The sequence below is a fragment of the Astyanax mexicanus genome, chromosome 12 (genome assembly GCF_023375975.1).
Source record: "Astyanax mexicanus isolate ESR-SI-001 chromosome 12, AstMex3_surface, whole genome shotgun sequence".
NCBI classification, from domain to species: domain Eukaryota; kingdom Metazoa; phylum Chordata; class Actinopteri; order Characiformes; family Acestrorhamphidae; genus Astyanax; species Astyanax mexicanus.
In genome coordinates this window covers 6,053,122-6,079,720 of record NC_064419.1, presented here as the reverse complement: position 1 = coordinate 6,079,720, position 26,599 = coordinate 6,053,122, and the positions used below count along the sequence as shown (strand labels likewise).

The following is a 26,599-nucleotide window of genomic DNA, read 5'->3' as shown; positions in this document are numbered from 1 at the left end:
ACCTTCAGTTCAGGTGACTGACGGACAGACTGACGCGATAACGTCTGATAGCACTTCCTGAGCTGCCCAGCCTTGGAGCAGAAAGATAAAGCGGTTTTACTGGCAGAAGCACTGTTTGATATGGCTGAGCATGAATCCTACTCCACCGGATTCAATCAACACAGAAAGCAGGTGACAGGATGTTTCAGCGCTATTTTTTAACAAGTGCAAATTTGTTATCCTTTTTTTAAATTCACAGCTTTGTGTTTCCGATCACTGGCCCATTTTTTATAAATCGTGACTTTTTACTTGCATTAATTGGCCACTTTACTAGAAACATCAACGGTGAATGCTTACATGCTTGGCACTTTTTTAAAAACACAGACCGTGTGATTCTGCTCAATGACCACTTTATTATAAACTGCTTTATGCTTTATGTTCACATTAACTGGCCACTGTAATCTTATAATTAATATAATACCTGCTCTATTTACAAATCTACTCTCTGGCCACTTTATTAGAAACCCCTATTATATTATACCTTCATTCACTGGCCACTTTATTAGAAACCCCTATTATTTTATACCTTTATTCACTGACCACTTTATTAGAAACCCTTATTATTTTATACCTTTATTCACTGGCCACTTAATTAGAAACCCCTACTATTTTATACCTTCATTCACTGGCCACTTTATTAGAAACCTCTATTATTTTATACCTTCGTTCACTGGACACTTTATTAGAAACCTCTATTATTTTATACTTTTATTCACTAGATACTTTATTAAAACCCCTTTTTTATACCTTTGTTCACTGGCCACTTTACTAGAAACCCCTATTATTTTATACCTTCATTCACTGGCCACTTTACTAGAAACCCCTATTATTTTATACCTTTATTCACTGGCCACTTTATTAGAAACCCCTATTATTTTATACCTTCATTCACTGGCCACTTTATCAGAAACCTCTATGATTTTATACCTTCATTCACTGGCCACTTTATTAGAAACCCCAATTATTTTATACCTTCATTCACTGGCCACTTTATCAGAAACCTCTATGATTTTATACCTTCATTCACTGGCCACTTTATTAGAAACCTCTATGATTTTATACTTCCATTCACTGGCTACTCCATTAGAAACCCCTATTATTTACTAGCCTCTTTATTAGAAACCCCCTTCTTTATACTTCCACTCTCTAGCCACTTTCATCTGGTTTATTCATATTTCCAGACAGTACCTGCTGCGGTTTATTCATCGTGACATGGCAGTGTTCCTTATGAAGTGTGTGTGTGTGTGTGTGTGTGAGTGATATCAGTAAGAGCACAGCAATATAAGTTGTTGAAATACATTATCAGACTTTCAACAGTGATGACGCCAGACAGCAGATTGCGTTTCAAAGGGTTTTTTTTATTGTTTCTTTTTCATTAGAAAACAATACAAAAATTTTGCAACAACAGTCATAAATTTTGCTTCGAGTGAACTGAAGTCATCCACGTGTTTACAGTAAAGTGCTTCTTTAAATCTACATTTTTCTCATTGTCCTGAGGGGAACCCCCAGGCGGGAGGGGTCATTTCACAAAGTGAAACTTTTTGGCCTTTTCTGAACCAAAACTGCCCAATAGGAGAAGAGGAGGGGTCAGGGACATTTCAACTGACTGGACCATTCTTCAAATCATCAGTTAGGCTCATCAGTGTGAATTTTCTCCCAGTAGTTTGGGTTAAAGAGCCTTTCTGCTCTTCAGGCTAGAAAATAGCAAAAGAGTCAAATTTGAAGGCCTTTATTTGATCATCTTAACTGCTTCTGGGAGATATAAACCAAAGTTTCAACAATGGCTAATTGAGTGGCAAATTCAGGTGCAGAAGGTTAAAAATTCACCCTCGAGCAGACCATGGATAGCTCTGCCGAACCACTGCTGAAACTGTAGATGTTCAGCAGGAAAAAGTTAAATCTTTGAGTCAATTTTTTTATGTTCTGGACCTGGATTCACCACTTTTAGGCCTAAATGTATGAAAACGTTTTAATGCAAATGAAGACCCTCCTCAAAACCCCTGTGTTACATATAGTAAAAAAAATTGACAATGAAATAAATGTGGGGATATCGCCCTTCGTCACCCACCAGTCCAAGGCAGTCCATAACAAACGTATGGGGCGGGGGGGAAAAAGTGACGACCCTAGTTGTTTTTGTGCATTTTGTTAATTTGAGAACAAACCCAAGTTTGGTATCTTTGCATTATATAAACGAGAGGCTACTAAAATATAAAATACTGAATCGAGAAGTGGTCGAAATTTTTTTTTTTTTCAAACCAAGAGGAGATTGCCAGCTTATATCAGCTTATGAATGCTTTTACTTTTTTTTTTTTTTTTTTTTTTTTTTACTTTTTTCTTAAACAGGTTTGTTGTAGCAAGGTAGTTTCCCGAGCAAAATGTGAGAAAACTGCTGCATATACAATTCAAGTAAGTCTTACTATAAGACATAAACCTCCACAAACGATGAAAGATGCAACTGTAGAAAGATAGAAAAGAAAAAAAAAAATCAAAAATTGATTACAATCAGTGTCCTATTCTTAGCAAATAGGCTCTTAACACCAACCACCGACAAGCCAAACAGCTGAGCGGGCAAATAGCACGCCGTTAACATTCAACAGGATATATTATTATTACTGTATTAGCTCGGGTGTGTCTTTGCCTTTTTTGCCAGCGTAATGGTGATGGTAATGCTTCAAAAAACAAACTAAAACAAATCTTAAAAAATAGGAGTTTAACAATCTGAAATCAGACATTTAGACTCACAAGACGTGCTCGATTCTCCTTGTCAAACCTTTCTTTTCTCAATTCTCTCAGTCACACATCCTTATAAGAAAGAAAAAGACAACATTTCCAACACAAACTCACTGAAAAAAATGATCTGTTTTTCTCACTTCAACGGTTAAAAAAATAATAAAAAAAGAAATTCGTACGATCAATATCTCAAACATCTCAACTCCTTCCATCTTTCAGCCTCTTTCACACTTTTTTCCTCCATTCTCCCATCTTATCAAAAAGAAAATAAATCAAACATTACGTCAACGTGAATACTTAAGAGTCTTAAAAAAAAAGAAAGAAAAACAAAAATCAGGTGTTGCACCTGAACATCTGAAAAGCACCTGCGTAAATGATACAAAATTATAACAATCAATAACAAACAAAACATCAACAAGAACAATAAACAAACAATCGTAATAATAAAAGCTTAACAAAGCTTAAAACATCAGTGTGGCACAGTTTCAAATTTGGAGTTACACACAAACGAAAAGGTAAACTTAGGGAAAAAAAAAAAGAACATTTCACACATGAATGAATACAGCTACATTTTCTTGGAAGACATTTTTTATGTAAGTTTTTCTGGTGTTTTTTTTTCTGGAATGCTTTTCCATTTTTTTTTCTTACATTTTTAAATGACTTTTATTTTAGGAAGGATGTCTCTCTCTCTCTCTCTCTCTCTCTCCTCACCTAACAGGCTGTAAATGCTCGCAGATTTGGCACTGCCCACGAGGCATCGGTACCAAACTGAAGTAGTCGTGCCCTCCTTTAAAAACAGAGAGGAGGTTACGTTATCAAAGCTTTTCATTTTTTTTACATATACTATTCTATAACCAGCTGGAGATTATATAGTCGCACTGATGAATCCTGTGCTTGCATAACCACCTGATAATCCCCTTCCCTGGTGTGCGTTTAGTGACGACCCCCCGGCAAAGTGCTGACCGGTGGGTTTCGTTCGAAGACAACTGTTGGTTTAGTGACTAGTCCTGGACTTCCCAGCATTTTTAATTTTGAATGGAGTCCACTGAGTCGGGGATAACATGGTCCATGACTGGGCTAATCCTTGTCTGGGGAATCAGAACACTGCAAAAAATGATCTGTTTAGTTGATCAGACTAATTAAAACGTCTTTTCATTTTGACATTTTGTTTTGGTGTTGGCTTTCATTAGCAGACAAACTTTTATCTAAAGTTCAATTAGATAAAACTGCTTAAAACAAACAAATAGAGCCATCTCATGAATAAGAGATTACATATAGTTACAAAGCAAATGAAACATTTGTAACGTTTTGCAATAATGTGACTTTGACAGCTGTTCTGTCTAATGTACATTGGGTCATATTTAAAGATGACCAATAGAAATACTTCAAAAGGATTTTTTTTTTTTAATACATATACTTCCATCCAAAGTAAAGAGGATTTTTTTTTTACTTCTTTTGTAAATTTGCCTTTTGGATCTAGATTTTACTTTTAAAGCAAATTAAGAATCCACTCTCTAGGACTCTTTCACATCACTTTCAATGCGTCTAATAATAGGATGACGCAAAGGATAAATATAAACTCTTCTTCTATAGACACTTTCTTTTTTCAATATGCTGCCAAAGCAGGAGCAAGAATAACAATGAGCCAATGTATTCTAAGGAAAGCACAGGATCCCCAGCTTTGATACACGAGCAAACAGATGACTGTGCCCTACAGCATTGGGATCCAAACTCACACAACACTCAATAGTCAGCATCTTAATTTTCAGAGTTTGCACTTGGAGCCCCAAGATTTATATCTTACCAAGAGATCATTTTTTGCAGAGTTTCAAATGAGATCCTTATAAAACATCCTAAACATTAGACTCCGAAAGCTGGAAGTCAAACGGCTCCTAATAATACAAAAACCCCAGCAAACTTCTCAAGTTATGGAAGTGCACTTCCGCTCATAAATGACCATAAATGACTGTTTGCAAGCACTCTGGCATTAAGAAAAATGGGGGAGGGAAGAGCTAAGTGCATTTATTGTTGTGGTACTGATTAGAACTACTGAATGAGAGACTTTGAGAGTTGTACTGTTCCTAATGGGCTCGGGTTTGGAACGAGGATTATCCGTTAATGACGGAATCCAGAGGCTTTGAAGATCTACGCTAATGGAGGAGGAGGGAGGCGGGGCTGAGGCACTGAGAGCTCCACTGAAGTCACACCTGACCTGATTTACCCTATCAGGAGTTGCATAAGTGTGTATGAACCTATTATTGATGGAGCATTGCACGCACTCACACACACATTCATACACACACACGCACTCATACAGACACACACGCACTCATACAGACACACAACAGGCAGAAACATTCCTGAAACGAAACAATGTCTTCTCATTGAGAAATTCTAATTCACAGTGGATCCAGTTGTAACGTGGAAGCAGCACAAAAAAGGAGCAGGGGCTGGAGAGAAGGGGATTGTGGGTGGTGTAGTCCTTTGGTGTCTGAGCTGGTTGGCTGGCTTCAAAAATACTCTGCATTAATAATAAGAGATACATCAATCAATCAATGTCCCTTGTTTTACCAACCCTAAAATACAAGCCCTGTCCCAAACCCAGTGGTGCCCCCTTCAGGCCTGGAGGTATGGCAGCTAGGCTGCTGAGTAGGTGAAGTGCTGGGGCAGCCTGAAGGTAGCAAATGAGGCAGGGAGCACAAGTGGCTTTGGGACCGAGGAGCCCAGGAATACTTAGAGGATTACTTCACCCAAAAAAAAAAAAAAAAACACACTATCACCACCACCAACAAGAATGACAATGATAGCAAGTTAGAGGAAGAGGAAGCTTATGGTGACCAGTTAGCTCCATCCATCACATTCACACAGGTTTTGGGTGAGGTATCCCCTTTTCAAGGGGGCAAATGGGGAAGATGGTAAGGGACACTCGCATGAGGGACAGCAGAGACTTCAACAAAACCCATTCATCTTCTTCTTCTCCTCCTCCTCCTCTTCCTCTTCTCGCCGACGTCTTTTGTTGTAAAGTCAACTTGAAGATGATTATGATGATGTCTTCAAAATAACTCAACGAGCGCCCCTTCTCCTCAGGCACAGTCCCCGATCATTACCAGCGGGGCGAGGAGCTGGCTGAGCTCCGCAGCAGAGACTGGCCCCCTCTTCAGGATGCTGCTCCTCTGCCGCCGCTTAGCTAGTTTGGAGTTGGAGGGAGGCGAGAGACGCATGGAGCCAGAGCCCACGGTCACCACCTGAGGAGCCTCCTCCTCCTTCTGCTGCTCCTCCAGGTCGTCCTGCTGGGCAAGCTGGCGGTTTACGGCCACCGCCTGCCCAGCGAAGAACGTCAGGTCCTTGGCACTACTGTTCCTGTGGACGTGGAGAAAAGAAGAATGGAAGATCAGTTGGGTAGAAATTTACTAAAATTGATGCACTACTAATTGTACTGCTGGTGAAGCAAGCAGAAGGTAGCACAGATGGGATTTATGTAAACTCACCTCTGAAGCAGGATGGAGGATTGGATTGAGCCAGGAGCACCCTGAAGAGATAAGACGGAACAAAAAGGCCAATGTCAGATTCTTTTGTTGCTCCTTAAGAGGGTTTCAATGCATTATTTCTAATGTCTTATTATCATTAATTATTATCAAACATTTTAGTCCAGCTCCTTACCCCTTGGACCCACGGGTGCCGCAGAACCTGAGCAGCGCTGAGTCGGCTCTTTGCGTCCCGGACCAGCAGTTTGGAGATGAGGTCTTTGGCACTGGTAGAGATGTGAGCCCACTCCTTCTCGGGAAACTCGTACTTGCCCTCCTGGATGCTCTCAAACAGCATGTTCTGAGATTAGAGAGGGAAGGAAGGAGAATCTGTTTACTATTAGCAGACTTAAGACGCGACCTGATCCGCTAACCTAGATAGAACTGCAGGTGGACTGCAGTTGTTTACTGACAGCAGACTGATGCAACTGGTCCTGAACAAGACAAGACCAATATAGCTCATACCTGGCAGGCTGTACACGGTTCCCCGTTCTCCCAGCCACAGTCGCTCCCACAGCGGCCCACGAAAGGAGGGTACCCACTCAGCATGATGTACAGGATGACCCCCAGGCTCCACAGGTCGCAGCGCTTGTCATAGATGGTGGCTTCCTCGTTGAACGCCTCCACCACCTCAGGCGCCATGTACTCGGCCGAGCCACACTATGGGGAAAAGGAAGACAGAAAAAGCGAAGGGTTAATTTGGTGCAATGTGATGCTGGTTTGCAGTGCAACAGATTTAAGGGTGCATGATATGGAAGACAATATGAATACGATATGCAAAAATGTGGCGAGATCCCAAAATGGATATAAAATGCAATAAATGAACAATTCTAAATGAGATTAAACTTTTTAAACATTATTTTCAGCATGGTATTTAATTCATTACTGCAGCTCTTAAACTCAAAAGTGTTAACTATAAAAACAGGATGTATTGGACAGCCATGGATCAAACAGATTAGATAGAAAAAGAGAGAGAGCGAGAGAGAGAGAGAGACTTAGTCATCATATGAGAACAAATCAAACAGTCACCACCTGGCCTGTTAACCGCACAAAACGGTTGCACAGTTATGGCCGAGTGTGATAAGGAGAAGTGTGGCAAATACAACGACAGTCTGTAGTTTGTTTATGTACATCGCTAAGTGTGTGTGTGTGTGTCTTTCTGTATACGCAGAACATCCGTGTTTATCTCCTGTGTGTGTGTGTGGTTTTCTATGGAGGAGGGTGTCACTGGAGGCTTGTGTCAGCTGATGTGCATCATGTGCTCCAGCAGGGCCCTGAGCGGGTCTAAGATGGGCCGTGTGAGAGTCACATGGCAGAAATCACACAAAAATAAGATTAGAGATAAGCTGCAGGGGCAGGATCACCCCATACGAACTCCTTAATATACCAATCGAAGACTAATTAACCCTCTTTATTGTGAGTTAAGGGTAACCATTCATGTCTGTGTGAAGGAAAAGGTGTAATATGCATTTGTCCTCACCATTATATTTGTTTTTACCGTTTAGATACTTTTTTTTGTAATTTTCGTTTCTAAATTTAACCCAATTTAGAAAGCCAATTACCCAAAACCTGTTTATTTGAGCTTTCACAATTACCATCAATAGCTTTCGATACATTCAAGTCATTGCTAGGCACAAGTGTACTTTGAGTAATGTGGAGTAATGTGGGGAGAGTGTGTAGTCTACCCACCAAGAGAGCATAGCAAATTCTACTTAACCTATGACAATTTCCCTACCACCACCACGTTTAACATGTTTAACACTTCTAAAGAGCAAGTGAAGTGTGTAGGTTTGCCTATGCTTTTGTGTGTGTATAAAAGAAAGTCTACGTTTCTTCAGTAAATGCAGAAACGGTTGCTACGTGACTGAGGATGAGTGCGAGCGAGTGAGTCATTGGAGGTTTTGAAAGCTCAGCTGAATGTTTTTCACTGCGGAGCTTCTGCCAAGCCTGGACTGCCTCCGCATCTGCCTCTGAAACTAGGCCAAACACTCAGGACGAGGATGAGGGGGAAAAAAAAATAAATAAATAAAAAGAGGATTGAGCGTCGCAGAAAAAAAAAAAAAAAAAAGACCCAGTGATCCACACTTTGTCTTATGTAACATGTACTGTACGCACACCCTCCCACGACACACAAACAAACATGTACACACACCCTCCCACAGATATAATAACACAACTTAACTCATCTCAACACAACATAATACATGCTGCCTGAAACGAAGCCACCAGAACAAAAGACATTCCTCCAAACTGGCCGGCTCAGCTTTGAGGCCAATTCCGTTAACAGGAGCTTTGCTTCTTCCAGCATTTTCCATTAGAAAGAACTGTTACACTACATTAAGCACCAGTAATTATGAAATACTGACTGGGGCCCCACTGTTATCAAACTGGCATTGAGAGGGCATTTTTCCAGAAACCATTGATCCAAAAGGTATTTAGAAGGAGTTTTAGGTTAAAGGCCTTGGGCAAGATTTTAAAGCAGTTCATAAAGCTTAAGCTTAACCAGCAGCCATGGTTGGACGAGTGTTGTAACTCTAAGAACACTAAGAAGCAAAGCAGTCCAGCAAGCTCTTAAACAATTATAAAATCAGACACAAAGCATTCTTCAAAAAGTAGATTGGAGCCGATTGTGAGGCGTTACAAAAGAGGGGAGGGGGTTGAGTTGTGTCACAATGAAGGATTTCTCAGTAAACCCAATATAAATATGCTATAGTATTGCAAATTAAAATAAACCGTGATACTTCGATATATATATATTGATTTTTCCTCTGTTCTATTGTAAAGGCTTAAGTTGACTGGACTTTATCAGCTTAAGTTATGCGACACATATGAGAGAGAGAGAAAGAGAGAGAGAGAGTCCCTTCTCTTCTATCCCAGGGGTCCGGTCCATATGTGCACTCTGTCGTGTTTTTTGCTTTGTGATTGTGCTCTGTGATTTTGTTTTACGATTGTGACGGGCGCCCTCAACAAGCAGAGGCTGGCAGTGTGTTTGCACTAGACAGCAAAGCTCGTTTCTTTTGTGTTCCTGAAGGCAGCTGTCGTCGCGCTCCGCCCGCTGCGCCCTTATGTAATGCACTTTCGCAGTGCAGGAATCTGCAAGCTGCAGACAAAGACCCTGCTGTTCCAACCCGCCCCATCCTCCTCCTCCACCACCACACAGCCTGACCGCCTGCTCCACTTCACTTCCCCCCCCTCACCCTACACCCATATTCAGGTCAAAACTTCACAGCAACCCCCACGCCGTCCTAACAAAGAAACCCCGACCTGCTCCAGCTGATAGCATAAACACCACCATTAACTATTCCCAGCAGCACCAGCAGATGGAAGCGGAACGCCAAGATCAAACAATGGATAACGTACCATTTCCCTCAACATCCTTTCCCATTACAACTCAACTCTCAACTCCATACTGTTCCCCGACATTCCACTCTACTTTCTGTCATGTTCCATTTTCCATAACATTCTGTTCAATCTGGATTAACATTATAATCCATTGTATATGTTTACTCAGTAATCTTGGACATTTCCTAACATTTGATTTCTTTTGATATTCTTTTTTGATATCTTCTTTTATTTATAATATATACTTCTGTACTGCATAATATTGCTCCATACCACTTAAAATAAGATGCAATGTTTATATAAAGGGGTTATGAAGTAAATAATATAATTGTTAACATTCTATCACTTTAAATTCTATAAATACATGCAATGACATTATATTCTATACCCCTTAAAAAGTCTGTTTAAATTCTACTATTCACTTCTATGCTTTTAACATTATAACATTTTTGTACTTCTCTTAATATTACATATTCTTAACCTTCTATTCCCCCTTATCATTCCATTCTACTTCTATTGACATCTTCTAACATTCTATTACTGCTACTCCATTCCACACATATTTCCTATTCATAACATTCAATCATGCTTATCATTCTATTCACTGTGTGAGATATATATATATATATATATATATATATATATATATATATATATATATCTTTGTTCATGCCCAAGCTCCCAGCTCCTGTGCTGAGTATTCAGCAGTAAGAACCCTGCTTGTCCTTAACCAACAACTGCGTATCATGTTTCTCAGCAGTTCTGCTCTGGAATCTACAGCCCCAGAGATACGGTGGCTATCTGTGCTAGCGTTTGATAAGAGGGGGGAGAGGAGGGGGGGGTGAACGCTAGCCATCTAGCTACCCTGTACTGCAGATTTTACCCTGCTCATCTCTAATGGTGTAAAACTAGTGAAGCCTTGCATCAGGCAGATCCTGAGGCACAGGCAGGCGGGTGATATCGCTGCAGGACTCAGATAGAGCAGATATACACACAGTCACCTGACACATGCAGCAGCATTACTGGCAGGGCAAATGCGGGGCTTTCCTGCCCATGTGACAAGGAAGTGGCTGCTCAGCTGGCACCGAGCGCGGGTGGCGGTTGGTGTCGGAGGCTTGCATCAGCCTCTGGGGCGGGCATGCTGCCCTTAAGCAGAACTCAGAATTCCCCAGCATGTTTATTTTGGTTGTGGTGCGTGTGTGTGTGTATGTGTGTATGTGTGTGTGTATGTATGTATGTATGTATGTATGTTTGTGTGTATGTGTGTATGTGTGTGTGTATGTGTGTGTGTGTGTGTGTGTGTGAGAATAAGTGAAAGCTGCAGTCTGAGGTGGCGCAGTGATCAGCAGGCAGGAAGCTGTATGGTTAGGTTTCTCAGAAAAGCAAACCTGAAGATCTGCAGGTGCTGTAGAGCAGAAGCAGCTGTAATTCCTTTTAAATAAAACCCCAAGCCATTTAACTCTACTGTAACTCTCTCTCACACACACACACAAACACACACACAAACACACACACAAATTGTACACACTTGTATTTACCTATACTCACACACACTTAAATATTCCCCATTACTTAACATTCTATTTATGCTATAGAATAGAATGATCTCCACAGTACATGATGTCCACAGTATACTAAACAAAATTCTATTTTAAATATTCTATTATTTCACTTCACGTTCTATTCTAGGCTCCAGAATATTCTACTCCTTGCTCTTTAACTCTGTGCTCTAAAAATAAGGTATTTTTCTTGGTATTCTACTTTAAGCTTTAGAAGTGTTCCTTTTTTTAACTTAACATACTATCCTAGGCTCTAGAATATTATATTTCTATACTACTTAATATTCTATGCTTTAGTATATTCTAATCCATGCTTTAGAACATTCTATTGTACTTCAAATTCTAGTTAAAGCTCTGAAACATTCATCCCACTGTTTACTACACAACATTCTATGCTCTAGAACCAATTTACTTTACATTCTACTCAAGGATTTTGAACTTTGCATTCTATTTTACAGTACTTTTCGCACTATAAAGGCCTTTAATTTTTCCAAAAATCGTCAGTGCACCTTATAGTTAAAAAAAATACAGTAATAAACAATCCACTCTATGCTCTAGAATATTCCATTCTATACTACTTCATATTCTTTGCTATAGTACATTCAACTCCATGATCTAGAACATTCTATTCTGTTTAAAATCTAGTTTACAATCTGGGACATTCATCCCACTGTTTACCCCACAACATTCTACGCTCTAGAATCAAATTAGTTTACATTCTACTCTTTAGATTCTGAACTTTGCATTCTATTTTATTCAACGCTCCACTCTATGCTCTATAAACTTTTTTGCATTTTACTTTACTTAACAGCCTACTTTATGCTACACTACACCACAGTTTATACTCTAGAAAATGTTCCATTTTACTTCATATTCTATTCTATTTAAATAATATTATACACCATGCTCTAAACCACTGCTTAACATTTAACTCTATGCTCTAGAAAATTCCATTTTGCTTAACCTTCAACTCCATGCTGCAGAATGTTATATGTATAGCATCCATTAATATTTTGAGCTGTTCACTTTCATCATCCAGTGTATGTGTATGTCTGAATATATTTTGTTTACACATTGCATTTTATAATCTAAAAGGTCTTAATCTTAAGGGATAAAAAGGGACAAACATGCAGGCGTTAATCTCCAGCGTCTGTCTGTATCTCTGCGCAGACAGACAAAAAAAAGACAGACACAGGAAATCTGAAAAGATTGATCCTGCTGATGCAAAACAAGCAAAGCAAGCAGAGTGCATGTTTCACAGATCCACACAAGCCACGCCCCTTTAAAGCTCCACCAGCCTACCCTCCCTCTGAGCCAGCCAATCACAGGCCAGTTGCTATGCACTGGAAGGGAGGGGGCTGATTACACCAACATCCTCCTCCTCCTCCTCCTCCTCTCCTCTTCCATAACTCCACTCCTCTTCAGCAGAGAACAAAACAAAGCCAGGCTCAGAAAGTGAAGCGGAGGGTGCGGTGGTGAAGTGAAAAAGTGAAAAAGTGAAAAAGCCACAGGGACGGGCCCAAGCACAAGAGAGGCGGAGCATGAAAACCAGGGAACTGAACCAATGTTCCAAATAGGCCACTTCCAGGAACTGAGGAGAACTTCTTGATTCCCCGTTTGACTGTTGGTTCTGCTTTGGGCCTTGAGAAACGCTGTTTGCACAACCTGTTCCTAGAATTCCCGAGCAGAGTGGATTCCAGAGCGGGGTTTTTAGCTTTTGCGGAGAATGATAAAGCATGTCCTTGAGTGGGTGCAAGCATGACTGCTGCACAAAACGGGTCTTGGCAAGTGTATAGACAATAGTTGTGTTCTATAAGCAGTCAAAAGTTTTAGGACACCCACAAATAGGGGTGTACGATATGGACAAAGTATCTGATGTGCGATAACAATGCTAGATATCCTGATACCAATGTAAAACATGAAATTTAAGATCTAAATTAGTTTTGTTTAAATTAGTTTAGAACTGCAATGATTTATTTCAGGATAAGAAGCAACTCTACCTCAACTCTACCTCTTTTGTTGTATTTATCGTTTCAACTCCACCTCTTTTATTCTATTTATCGTTTCAACTCTACCTCTTTTTTTTGTATTTATCATGTCAACTCTACCTCAACTACACCTTTTCCATGGTGTTTTCAATCCTACCTCAACCCTACCTCAATCCTACCTCTTTCATTGTGTTTACCATGAAAACCCATCACAATAATGGTTAAAATGTGATTTATCTTACTGACCTACCTGCAATTTTACAATCTGTTCACTTTCAGAAACTTATCTCCTAAAGCTTGGGTACATTTGATTGTGTCAGACCTCTTCCTGTACCAGATCTTTGTTTTCTTAGGTTTCTATGAGTATTACAGATCCAGCACAAAACTGTTCACATTAAGCAATGATGTCCTTTTTATTATTTTTATAGTTTTTTTTTTTTTTTAGTTCTTTTCATTCATTTTTTACTGAATAAAAGCTCTGGCAATTCACATTTATTATACATTTGGACTACATTATGTTTGAGGTCACTTGACAGTTCTTCACTGGACTTAGAAGTGTAAAAAATGGTGGTGGGGCGGCGTTCTAATGGGGTTGCACTTTTGACCAGTAGTGTGTAGTGTAATTTGCCCTGCAGCTGCAGCTGACTGCCTCACAATCCTCTCATTTAAGAAGACACTGTTCATTGTGAGCCTACAGCCAGCAGTAATGTGACACCCTTCTGATGAGAACCACACTAAACCGGCTAGCCTCTGGACGCTAGACACTGGGCGTTGGACAAAAGCAGGGGGACATCCTCCACCACTGCACAGACTGAACACGTGAGAAGCCTCTGTGCCAGTCGCTCTCATTCTTCTATCCACAAATAGTCTGGTGCGGTTTCAACGAGCTGCAGGGGCTGAGCTCGACTCGAGTTACAGAAAAAGCCCCTAGCCAAACATTTCTCCACACCCCCACCAATCGACCCTCTTCGACCCTCATCAACCCCCTCCATTCACTCAGGCTCGCTCTTCTTTCTCCTGGTGCATCACCTGCTGTTATCCATCTCCTTCATCCATCCATTTAAACATATAAACTAACCTCAGAGAAACGCCTCAAAATCACCTTAACTAAGCTCCTTTTTCCTCAAGTTCAAATTCAATTCAAAACACAGCACCTTATCGTGAGTCATGCTCTGCAGACTGATAAGGCAGAAGGATATGCAGAGATAAAGCACAGAGAGAGATACAAGCTGGAGTGAAAAAACATACTGCTCCGATAACACTGGCCTAGCCTGGACTATTGGCCTGACTGAAAACTTTCCCTAGTTCAAAAACTCCACCATTCAGCTCAACTCCCTGTCCTTGACCTCTCTTTATTTGACCGTTTCTGCCAATGGGAGCGGTCAGATCAGCTGACACCACCCGGGACTGTCCAATACTGTAGCAGGACTGGGCCCCTCCATAAGGAATGGCATTGTAAAAATGCCCAGCTTATCTGTGTGACCATCAGAAACAACAAAGCAGACATACGGGAGATTTAACTCTTCATAGCCGTCCTATTAATACTGCATTATTTATAATCCGGCAGTAAGACTGAAAAGATTCATGTGTTCACTGTGTTCATTTAAACACCTCCAAATATCCCCTTGTGGAGTGTAGTATTATTTATACTTCATCATTTCAACACCTGGTTTGGCAAATCAGAGCTTAAAGATGGTAAATCAGGTGAGGAATCTGCTGATGAAATGTCTTTATTTTTACTGTATCTAGAGCTTTTAAAAGGGGCCAAAAACCTGCATATACACAAATATACAGCAAACCAAACACTGCACCTACCGGTGTGAGAAGCTCTGGAGTGGAGATAGGAGAGCTGTCACTGTTCAGCTTGATTCCACTGCCCAGGTCAAAGTCGCAAATCTTCACAGGCGAAATCTGAGTTGGAAAGAACAACAAAGGAACTTTTAACAGACCTGGAGCTACTTCAAGATAGATACTCCGGTTCAGAGAACACTGCCCGAGAGTGACCCAACTGCATGGGCTGTTTGCCTTCCAGTCGGCGAAGCGGAAAACTTTGTTTATGATTAATCGAACCCTCTCAGTGGAGAGCTATGGAATGCACGTCTGTGATTCTGTGGCTAAAACTTGCTAAACGTGTTAATGAAGAAGAGATAAGACAAAGAAGAAGAGACCAAAAACAAAAAAAAAAACAGACGCCTGAAGACTTACCCGATGCTGGTGCTCGCATAGGATGTTTTCGGGCTTGAGGTCTCTGTGGGCCATCCCTGCAGAACACAGAAAAATAAATAGAGTATATATAAAATATTAGAGCTTTAATTAACTCATTAAAATATAAAAAAATTAAAAGCATTTTTCCTTTATAAACTAAAGCTTTTAACAATGATATTTAAATGTAAAATAAGAGAGTCAATGTAGAATCAAATGCCACATTTAATCACACATTGGCATATCGTAACTCCTCATGATGCACATATAGTATCGCCAAGCTCTTACATCCAATACACAACCCAATGATAAAAATAATAAGGGATTATGGGTGGGATTATTAGTAGGGGCCACTAAGAGCATTCAAGCTCCAACAGAGAAAATAAAAAAATATATATATAATAGTATGTATACATGTTGGTTTCCAACACAGACCGCTGCCAGGAGCGGCTAAGAATAGACCCATCAGCCCATCATCTCCCAACTGTCCCTCTGGCAAGAGACAAAACATGAGACTCCTGGCCGGCCTCCTCAATATTCTTCCTAGAACTTCTCTGGAGCATCTTTCCAGTAATTGGCCTAAATATAAATCCAGAAGCATTTTGATCTCCTTTTCACCCACAACCCCCTTCAACTTCAACTTTAACTTCAACTCTAATGCCACACCCGCCCCACCCCAATGCTTCTCTCCACATGCGCAGTATTCCCAAATCTGTCACTTCCAAGAAGGTGGCCTCTACAGTTCCTTCTCTCTCACCTTTATTGTGCAAAAAGTCCAGTGCGCTTGCGATGTCCTGCACCACAATGCTAGCTTCCTGTTCACTGAAGTGTCTCCGCTTGTGAATGTGGGTCAAGACGGAGCCTAAGGAAGAGGAGAAAGATGTTAGCATCAAGCTAAATTAAGCTAAGTAGTGAAAATGTCAAAATGCTTCTGCACAATGAAATCTGCACAACTGTTGGAAAGCTCCACAGTACACTCACCTCCCCTCAGCTTCTCAAACACCAGGTAAAACTTCTCCTCCTCCTCGAAAAACTCCACAAGCTCCAGAATGTTCCTGCAGGAAGCCAGAGGGAAAGCCATCAAGCCAGGTAGGTATTAGATTTCAGATGTAGCCAAAACAAAGACCCACCCATGGAGCTCCTATTGAATGACGCATGCCCTCAGCATGGTTTCCTCAGGTTAAAGTGTGGGATGGCTGCATATTTCATTACACCGACACTTTGTCTATAAGGTGCCGGGAGTATCTGGGTCAGGGCAAGCGTCAGAGTCTAGGATACATTTCTCAAAGCATCTTATAAACAGATTTAGCACGGGCAATAAGCTCAGCGGTGGAAATTTGATTTTTTTTATATATGTTTTTGTTTTTATATTTGTTTCTTCAAAATAAAGGTTTTGAAGAGTAGAGACATAGGGATGCACTAAATATTTGCCACTGAATATTTAGCATATATATTTAAAAAAATAATAGTGAAGAGACAAAATCATTTATACCAAACAATATTGTGTTTTGCTGAATGTTAAAAATGTCCAGTATGATTATTTCAACATGATAAATTTAAAGGAATTTGGAATAGGAAAAATTTTTTTTCCCAGAAATGCCCATCATTTAAATAATTCTTAACTGCACTCCATGTTCTGTTTAAGATTTAGTTGTCCTTCATTTTTCCTTTTAGGCTTTGATACAAATGTAATAAGTCATATTTATATGTGATTCAAAATAAAGAAAAAATAAAGTTTAGTGTTCAAGAAATATTTTTAAATTGTAGTTTTTCTTTATCTAGTAGTGACCATATTCTTTTACAGGTGTTTTTTCAGAATATACACAAGCTGTGTGAATATACCAGCTGTGAGAAGCTTCATTACATCAGGCATCAGGAGGTTTGGCAAAATGACAAAAGCTTTGAGGGGGATGTTTTTATTACCTGTGGCCCTGGCATTGATACAGCATCTCCACCTCCCTGAATACACGGCTCCGGCTGTGTCCTGGTCTCTTCTCTATGATCTGTGACAGAAGAGGTGAGAAAGGAGACGACAAACATGAGATAATCAGGTTAAGATCAAAGAAGGGCTCTGTATATAATCTGTGTCTTGCTTGCGTTTCTTGTAGCCATTTGGGACTGTCGTTTGTTTCCAATCGCTGTAAACGACTACAGTCAAGCTGTAAATCAGCTCAGTGAACTGCGAACTATGAACTGTGAACTAGCAAAGGCAGGAAATAAGAAGTCAGACGATGCAAAATATCTACACACACACACACACACACACCATAACCCATTTTTTTCCCCATATTTATATTTATATTCCAGTCTGAAGAAGCTCAAGGCACTGTGACAACACAAGGGCCTCACGAGGTTCGTTCATGTCAAGCTCTGAGGGCGATGAATTCTCAACACAAACAACAACAATGACTGCGGCTAAATTTAGCCACAGGCAGGGGGTTAGGAGGAACACTGTTCTCTACACGAAGCCAAATGGACTGTTGAGCAAATGGCATGGCTCTCCCGGGCCCCTTCAACCCCTGACCGCATGCTGGACTGGCTGGACGTGCAGCTTTTCCTGCTGGCTGGATTAGTGCTGTTTTTTAGGGCAGTGCAGCGCCGCGCACAGTATGGGTCGAGGATTAGAGCTCGGTGTCTGGGCTAGAACTGCATTCCCTGACAAACCACAGCATGGCTGCAGCACTCCTGAGTCAGCAACCTCTCAGCAAAAGCAAAAAGCAGCAGCCTTTCTCTAAAGCAAGAAGAGAAAAAGCTACAATATATATATATATATATATATAAAATAATAATCAGGGATTAAGCCTAGTTTTGTACAACACTGCATTTTGTAAAGAGAGTTCCAAATGACTGAGAAACTGGACCTATACAGTGTACTGCTACTAGTATAGGACTTCCTGGAGCAGATAAAATATCATGAACCTAGTTCTGGGCGATTTTCACGATTAACTAGTTTAATTACGTTTTTTATGCAATTTTCAAAATGGTGTAATCACGATTTTGCATATAGGCATTTTATCTTTTTTAATCTGAAACAAATAATACGAAAACGCTACTCATTTCTGAAGTGTTTATCCGTCTTACCTTGGTTACCGAATCATTTATTCACTCAGTCCAAAAGCATCTGAACACCAAACTTTTTTTTAAGAGGTAAATCTAGTTTTGAACCATTTCTTAGTGATCTGTAGTTTGATTTTTAGTAGGGTAGTTAAGTTATTATGATCAAAAACCTGAATTTTTGTGAAAACATTGAAGATTATTTTTTTATAGGCCATAATCGCCCCACAACACTACACATGAACCTACTTGCACCTAATGCCTAATGGCAGGCTTTTGAGCTCGGTTCTTTGGAATAATGAATGGTGCTCCATCCAATCATTTGGGATGTGATGAGCTGAAGAGTTGAATAAAGTGGCATTCTGACTTCTATTGTTGACTGAATGCAATCAAATCCTCACAGAAATGCTCCAAAATCTAATAGAAAGCCATTTCTGTACAGTCGAGACATTCATTCTAATAAAAGGAGGTGTCTCGATGCTTTTGTCTATATATAGTGTATTACAAAACTGCAGTTTTTTTTTTCTTTAATAACTGGTCTCAAAGTGTGACACCAGCATGTAATAGGTGGTGGGCGTCCCGCGTTTTACAGTATAGTGTGGAAGATAGCACCCTAAACCTTCACAGTAGCTTACAGACAAGTGGGGGCTGTGGTGAGCTGTAAAGCGAGACAGCCAGTCTGTAAATCAAGCCAGGCTTGTAAACATGACGCCCAGGTCCAAAAATCACTGGACGCATGCACAGGCGACTACAGGGGGGGCGGGGGGCAGCTGAGGCAGACGGGCTAGCAGCTCAACTAGCTAGTGGCTAGTGGGATTGTTTTCATTTCAACCCCCCCTTTTGTTCCAGCCAGGATACCAACACCAACCCCCCTCTACACTACTCACTACTCTACTCTAACCCCACCCCACCCGAATCCACTCCACCCGGCGGGAAGAGGGGGGTGACCAAGAAGACATCTGGCCTCAATCTCTCTCCAAGCCCCTTCCCACCCAAAACGACCTATAGGAGATAACGTCCCAGCGCACCAATGAGAGCAAAGCCCTTCTGTAGATAAACAATAATAGAGGAGCTAGCATGTGGCGCGCTTAATGCAAACAGGAGGAGCAGGGGTTAACAGAGTTCAGAGGAAAATGTGAAAAATATTTAACTGGTACACGAAAATGTTTTCACATCGACTTTCACTGAAAATTGCTATTTCAAAAAGTCTTTGTCTATTGGGACACTATATTAACATAAAATAAATTAATTAAGAGTGACAAAACAACAAAAAAGGGACATAATATTTTTGTAAGACTGCAATGACTTGAAAGCAGAAAGAAAAAGCTTTCAAAAGATAACAGCAAAAAGTCAGAGCAGCTTATTTAAAAAATAAATAAATAAAAAAAGTGACGTATGCTGGTCATGAGATGATCGGTCTAATCTTTACCCTTTTCAACAAAGTCAAAAACACACTTAATCTCATAGATAAACAAGGCACTGGTAATCACATAGTTATAGTGCTGTACTTCACAGCAAAACACTCGTTTTCTCAGAATACAGCCCGATATCTGGAATATGAACTCAAGACAAGTGTTTTGCTTAGTAGTACAATACAAAAAAGATAATTTCTTCGCAGATATCCCAGGTTCCCAAGGTTAAGGGCCTTGTTTAAATGCCCAACAGTGGGAACTGAACCTACAACCATGGGGTGAATAACCCAGTGCCAAGTGCTCTAACGCCTGAGCCACCACTGTATGTTGTTTTTTTTTGGTAACATAAAAAATAAATAAATAAATAAAATGAATAAAAAAAACTCTAAAATGTATCTATATTATTTCTCAAATTGTATCTATGTATGAGTGAATAACTTATTATTTTTAATAATACTTTAAAACACAAAATCTACTAATTTTCGTATTATTTATTTTCATGCAACTTTTTGTTTCCTTCCTTAGTTTGTTTAGTCTTGATTGCTATGTATGCACGAGCTCATCGCATACAGAAACTGCACATATGGAAAGTACTAAAAATATGCATATGTGGTTTCTATAGGCAAATAGGGGCGGTAAAGCACAGTTACAGCACATTCTGTACCCACGCACATGCACTGCAGAAAAAAGAGAAAAAAAATCAAAACACCCACAGAATTTCACAACACTCCACTTCCTCAAAGTACAGCTCAGAAAAATAAATGATCACGAGCCAACAGGCCTCGGGCGTTTAACGTTTACTGTCCAGGCCACACCCTACATCTCGCACTGCGCAGGACCAGGGAAAAAACAGGGAAAATATGGGTAAACGTTTAGGTCGGCCACCACCTCACACCGGCCCCACTCTCGTCAGTGGTCTGTGTTTTAACAGACATGCCAGAACACAGTGCCAGAACACAAGTGTTCCCGCCACCAAACATCCGGCCAGCCAATGAGAGAGGAGTGTGGGGGAGTCTGCACCAATCGAGTGCTCTGATTGGTTGCCTCAAAGGCTGGGGGAACAAAAACAGGGGAAGCTTCTCTGCTGAGCCAGCACTGTACGTCAGTACAACAACAACATACACAACAATTCACAGCTTAGCACCCAAAACGTTCAAAACACACACACTCACACACACACAGCTCCAACCCTGAAAGCTGTAGATCAACAATCGACTAAACTCCAATTTTTAAAAGTTTTTTTTATTAAATGTATTAAAGTTTCTTATTTAATTTTTTTTTTATTTGTGTTTTAATAAATGAATAAATCAACGTATGCTTAGTACGCTGACTCTGTCAGATACTGATACTTTTCATTCAAACCTTAATAGAAACAACATAATTAAACAAACAAGCATGTAGGTCGGTGAGTCTGAGGCATTACTTAATTAATTATATTATCAGATAAATTATACTACTGCTTATAAATGTATACATTATTCAAACCCACACGAACAAGTGCTAAATCACTGAGCTCACCACCCACTGCCTTAAGATATGTAACATCACAACATCAATTCATACCGATCATAATAGGCATGCACATGCTGCCAGGGCACATGCAGCACTAAACAAGTACAGGCATGTGTCCTCGTCAAAAGGAAGATGACTAATTCTCAGTAACGTGTTTTATACCTCTTCCAAGAAACAGCACGTGTCCCATTCTGGACCAATCACTTATATACCACTTATTAATTACTTACATTCTTTAGAATTTTAGAATTTCACTTTGTTGACATATAATTATGTTATAAAATAGAATAATAATTTTTATTTCCACATGATTTATGAGGAAAGGCTAATAATAAGACTCTAAAACGAGGAAGGAATGAGTCTTACCTTTACAGCATATTCCTTTTGGGTGATTTGGCTGATGCAGGTTTGCACTTTTGCATAGGCTCCCTCCCCTAACACTTCATCCTGCAGCTTGTACACATCTGAAGCGGGATAAATGGAGTCTTCCATTACTCTTATTAACCACTTAAAACTGAATGCAGTTATAATAATATTATATAATAATATATATCATTTTTATTCAATTATGCTATGCTATATATGCTATATATTCAATTCCTTACAAATTGCTTGTTTAAACTGATCTACTGGACTTATTTTAGACAGATTGCAAATTTCAAGAAAGAAAACTTGCCTTTATATGAGTTTAAAGTTCTTACATAAAAGTAAATGGCACCAAATATAATATGTGTATTATCATAGCTATGATGATTAAAAAAACAAAACCACTCACCCTCAAACCGTCCTGAGAAGCTGTCGGTTGCCCTGCACCTCTTTTTCTTCTTGTTTCGTTTCTTGGCGTCGGGGATGTCAATCGGCTGGCTGGATGGCATGTCTTTATGATGGAAAATAAAGCAGAGGAAGAATGCATTAAGAAGCTGATCCTTTGGGACAGGCTCTAAACACAGGCAGATGGAGAGCGCACAGGCTTAACTATAAAAAGCACACTAACACGCAATGAAGCAGCTGAACCAGAAGCAGGTCAAGAGGTTCTGACGCTTTACTGTAAATAAACTGCATCACTGTGGTTTTATCCCACATCACAGCAAGAACTCCGCAGCCTTCCCAAAACTGTAGTTAGTGGGCGTGCAGGTGGCTTTGGAAGCAGGTCATGACCATCATCTTACCATCATCTCCAGGCAAAAAGAATAAATAAAACATCAACAAAGCCCAGAGAACTACAGAAACACTGGGTTTAAAGCAGACATGCACCTAATAATAATAATAATATTCTGCAACTGAAACTATTTGGCAAAAATTGCCAATAAGTGAAAAAATGGGAGCAAGGCAAAAATATATTTAGGTTATGTCATTTATGAAATTGAAAGAAAGAAAAAAGCTGGTTTAACTGAATGTTTAAATTTGTTTCAGTTTCACACCCTACTGTAAAAGGTTTATAACATCATGAAATCAGAGCTTGCTGAAGCCTAATACTCACCGGGACGGGTGGAACAATCAAAATCGAAGGCAGTATCAAGAAGGTGGGATCCAGTTTTGGTGAATTCTGCTGATTCAAATGGATTCTGGCCCTAAACAAAACAAAAGCAATAAAGAAAATATTTTAGGTAAATTCCAAGCCAACAAGAGTGCAAAAGGTCAGCATATCCTTAGTAATCTTCTTGTCAGCCTTGCTGATATAAGGTTCCGGAAACATCTCTTTCATTGCTTTCATAAAACAAACTGTGTCTTAAAAGGTATATCTTGTGTACAGGTTTTACCGATATATTGATATATTCAAATAAATAAATAAAACAAGTTGTAAATGTATGTATGTATGTATGTGATTCCACTTTAAAGATCACAAGCATACTGCAGCATATCCCAGCAACTCCCAGCAAGTCTAGAATCACATGCAGCAACACCAGCTTCACCACAGTGAGGAAATGTATGAAAACACACCTTGAAAGAGCGATGGAATCCATTGACAGCGGCAATCTTGTTCTGCACCATTTTTCTTGTCCTGAATCAGTTACTTTTTGGCAATTTGGTGGCTGGTGGGCAACAACGGTGGTCTTTTAGCTTCAGTGATTAAATTCACTTAGCTAAGCGACGTCTGGAGACCGTGTGCTTCGAACGGGAAACCTGTAGGCGAAGGAAAACAAAAAAACACAACTATGTTAGCAGTGTTTTAATCTGTAAAATTCTATACGCTCTATACAAAATGTTATTGAGATTCTGGTTAGAGGAGCTCACTCAGAAGGACAACAATGTTTAGTTCCTGACTTCTGTGTGAACTCCAGATTCTGCATGGATAGATTTGTCTGGCTCCACCAGAAGTTCAATTGATTTACTTTAATCAAGGACTGATTTAATTAAAACTAGGGGATGGATTAGTACTGTAAACACTGGGCTTTCATCATGAGAGTCCTGGAAATGGTGAAGTAACAAAATGAGAAATAACTAATATTCTATCAAATACCTTAAAATAAAAAAATAAATCATGGTGTACTCGACTGACCACATGTGGATACCAGGTCTAGGTCAGCAAGGGGTTTATAGCCATACAACAACAACCGAAAAGTCCCGGCCATGAATAAGAGCACGTACAAGAAGTAAGCTCCTGGCTCTGTCCCAACATGCCTGCAAAGTTAAACCAGGGCCAAGAATAACCCAGCATGTGCTCCATGCGGCTAAGCTGTCTCACTCCTCTTTACAGCACATCACATTAAATTTGACGATTGACTAAAACATAATTACTCACTTGAGTAAATTAAACCTATGCACAAGATTGCTGTGGATTCTGGAGGGGGAGAACAATAACAATCTGGCAACCATAACCATACAGTTATAGATGTGACTGTGAGCCTAATGCTGAGTCTAGTGGTTATTTTTGCTCCCACAACTCATACAAACACAAGCCAGTTATAATAGGTAAAATGGGAGTGTTAGATCAGAAAAATAATAGATACAATAATAAAAAGCTGCATTCAAATAGGATAGACAAAACCAGAGCCAGCCATTTATGCAGTTCAACAAATAATAATAATAAAAAAGAGAGTCATAGCTAATTCATTATACAGCGGGCTGCAAATGAGAATAGCAATAAAAACACAACCAAAACTACTGCTCTTTGATTGTTTATCATTGATTTGCAGCAGTATTTCCGAGCCGTATTACAATTGTCCGTTCCACCTTAAACCGTGCATTAGTTTAAGCGTGGAGCTGCACAGGCTCTACAATGCAAAAGCTGGCCTTTTAAGGTGGAATTGAAAGTTATAATACAACAACACAAAAAAGCCTCGTTTTGCTCCTTTACTTCTTTGAATCTAGCTTTAATTTATGTTTCAACTAAAATACGGTCATGTTACTTTATATATATATATCTAATTGGTAAATGTTAAAAAAGAGAAATACTATAGATAACAGTATAACACTAGGATTTAAGGTAGGCAGGTCTCCTCATGGCTGCACCAAAAGTCAGTCAAGCAGTTCAACATATAGCTATAATAATAGCAACAACAACAGCAACTTGCTAGCTAGCTAAAGAGCCATAAAATCAATAAATCAATAAATGGCGGTCTATAAATACAAATATCCATAAAAAACTACAATCAAAACCACCAACCTAGCCATTAGCACAAGCTTGAATGTGTTTTTCACTGATTTGCAGCTCTCTGGCAGATCCTTAGTCCAATTGCCCGTACCACCTTAAATCGTGCATTAGTTTAAACGAGGAGCACCACATGCTCTACAATGCAAAAGCTAGCCATTTAAGGTGGAATGAAAAAAAAAAAATACAACAACACAACAAAGCTTCGTTTTGCTTTTTTTTTTTTTAACTGTATCCGTCTTTAATTTACAATACAACCCAAATACCGCCACTTTGTTATATATCTAATAGGAAAATGTTTTTTAAAGGAAATACTAGAATTTAAGGTAGGCAGATCTTCTCATGTCTGCACAGTCAGTCATTCAGTCAGGCAGTTCACCATAGCTTTAATAATAGCAACAACAGCAGCAACTTGCTAGCTAGCTAAGCAACTTAGCTTCACTTAAATTCTAAACACACCAGCTATATAAATCAATAAATGGCTGTTTACAAATACACATAACCATAAAAACAACCAGAACCCAAAAAGGTCATTAGCTTGAATGTTTGCCACTGATTTGCAGCACTTTGGCAGTCGCTTAGTCTAAATGCCCGTACCACCTTAAATCGTGCATTAGTTTAAACGAGGAGCTCCACATGCTCTACAATGAGAATGCTGGCTTTTTAAGGTGGAATGGAAATTTAAAAAATTCAAACACAAAAACACAACCTTTTTTATTTGCTTATACTTCGCCTTTTATCAGTTTCTTTTTCTCTTTCTTTACAACACAACTCCTAGGTTGTACAGTCCCTATGCTAATTATACAGAATAGAAGAACAAATAAAAAATAAACCATAAAAAAATATATATATTCAACCCAAGCTCGCCTTACCCCCGTTGTAGGTGGTGGTGACGTTTTTACGTTTAAAGCTCCAGTCTGGACGCCGTGGTGCGACCCCTCTCTGCTTTAGGAGCAGAAGACGCTGGTCGTGGGCTGGTGGGGCTGATGTATGGAAGGTAGGAGAAACTCAGCGCTACAAGGCTTTATATAAGCGTCCCGCCCCCCTCGGCTAGCCACGCCCCCTTATCAATGTAAACAGAAAGAGAGAAAGCGGGGGACATCACGTGGTTTTTTGACGTTGGCAGTTTGGGGCGGGTTTCAACTGCTTTGTGTCTTCTCTAGAAAGAAGAAAACAGCAGAGGATATCACTATTAATTTCTGTCATAAAATAAAGAAAAACACCAAAAAAAAAAATTTTAATAAAAAAATAAAAATACTGTTAAAGCGGCTCTTTCCAGCCCAGTCAGGCCCCCTCACTGTAACTGTACATCTGAGCATCCGTCACACAGGCTGCATTACATTTAGCTTAGTCCTACTGCATGATGCAAGCATCTGTAACCTCCTTACCAACCACTAACCACCATCAGAAATAAGACTAATGACTAAGCAAAGCGAAACTATGAGCCATGCGCATCCAGAAAGCACCCAGCTACCTTACACACTATTACACTATACAGCTCTGGAAAAAACGAAGAGACTACTTCAGTTTCTGAATCAGCTTTTCTGATTTTGCTATTTATAGATATATTTTTGAGTAAAATAATCAGTGTTGTTTTATTTTACAAACTATGGACAACATTTCTCCCAAATTCCAAAGAAAAATA

General features: G+C 39.7%; 1 protein-coding gene across 1 annotated transcript; it reads right to left on the bottom strand.

Moving 5' to 3' along the window:
• Positions 1-1,376: 1,376 nt before the first annotated feature.
• Positions 1,377-25,968, bottom strand: mknk2b (MAPK interacting serine/threonine kinase 2b). Its single transcript, XM_007245787.4, has 14 exons — positions 25,827-25,968; positions 23,304-23,486; positions 22,843-22,933; positions 22,138-22,239; positions 21,729-21,826; positions 17,308-17,387; positions 16,366-16,439; positions 16,142-16,246; positions 15,388-15,443; positions 14,998-15,093; positions 6,759-6,953; positions 6,430-6,594; positions 6,258-6,298; positions 1,377-6,129 (listed from the first exon to the last, which is right to left on the bottom strand). Exons 2-14 carry the CDS (start codon positions 23,352-23,354, stop codon positions 5,853-5,855), a joined length of 1,431 nt encoding a protein of 476 aa, XP_007245849.3. The 5' UTR covers positions 23,355-23,486; positions 25,827-25,968; the 3' UTR covers positions 1,377-5,852.
• Between the last annotated feature and the right edge of the window lie 631 nt (positions 25,969-26,599).

Bases quoted from the DNA above. Each gene is read 5' to 3' on its own strand.
- mknk2b (XM_007245787.4), bottom strand. From the start codon at position 23,354: ATGGTGCAGAACAAGATTGCCGCTGTCAATGGATTCCATCGCTCTTTC. The intron at 21,827-22,137 runs GTGAGTGGTTTT...ATCCCGCTTCAG, and splicing joins CTTCTCAGGACGGTTTGAGG to ATGTGTACAAGCTGCAGGAT. The intron at 16,440-17,307 runs GTAATAAAAACA...GGCTTCCTGCAG, and splicing joins TATCAATGCCAGGGCCACAG to GAACATTCTGGAGCTTGTGG.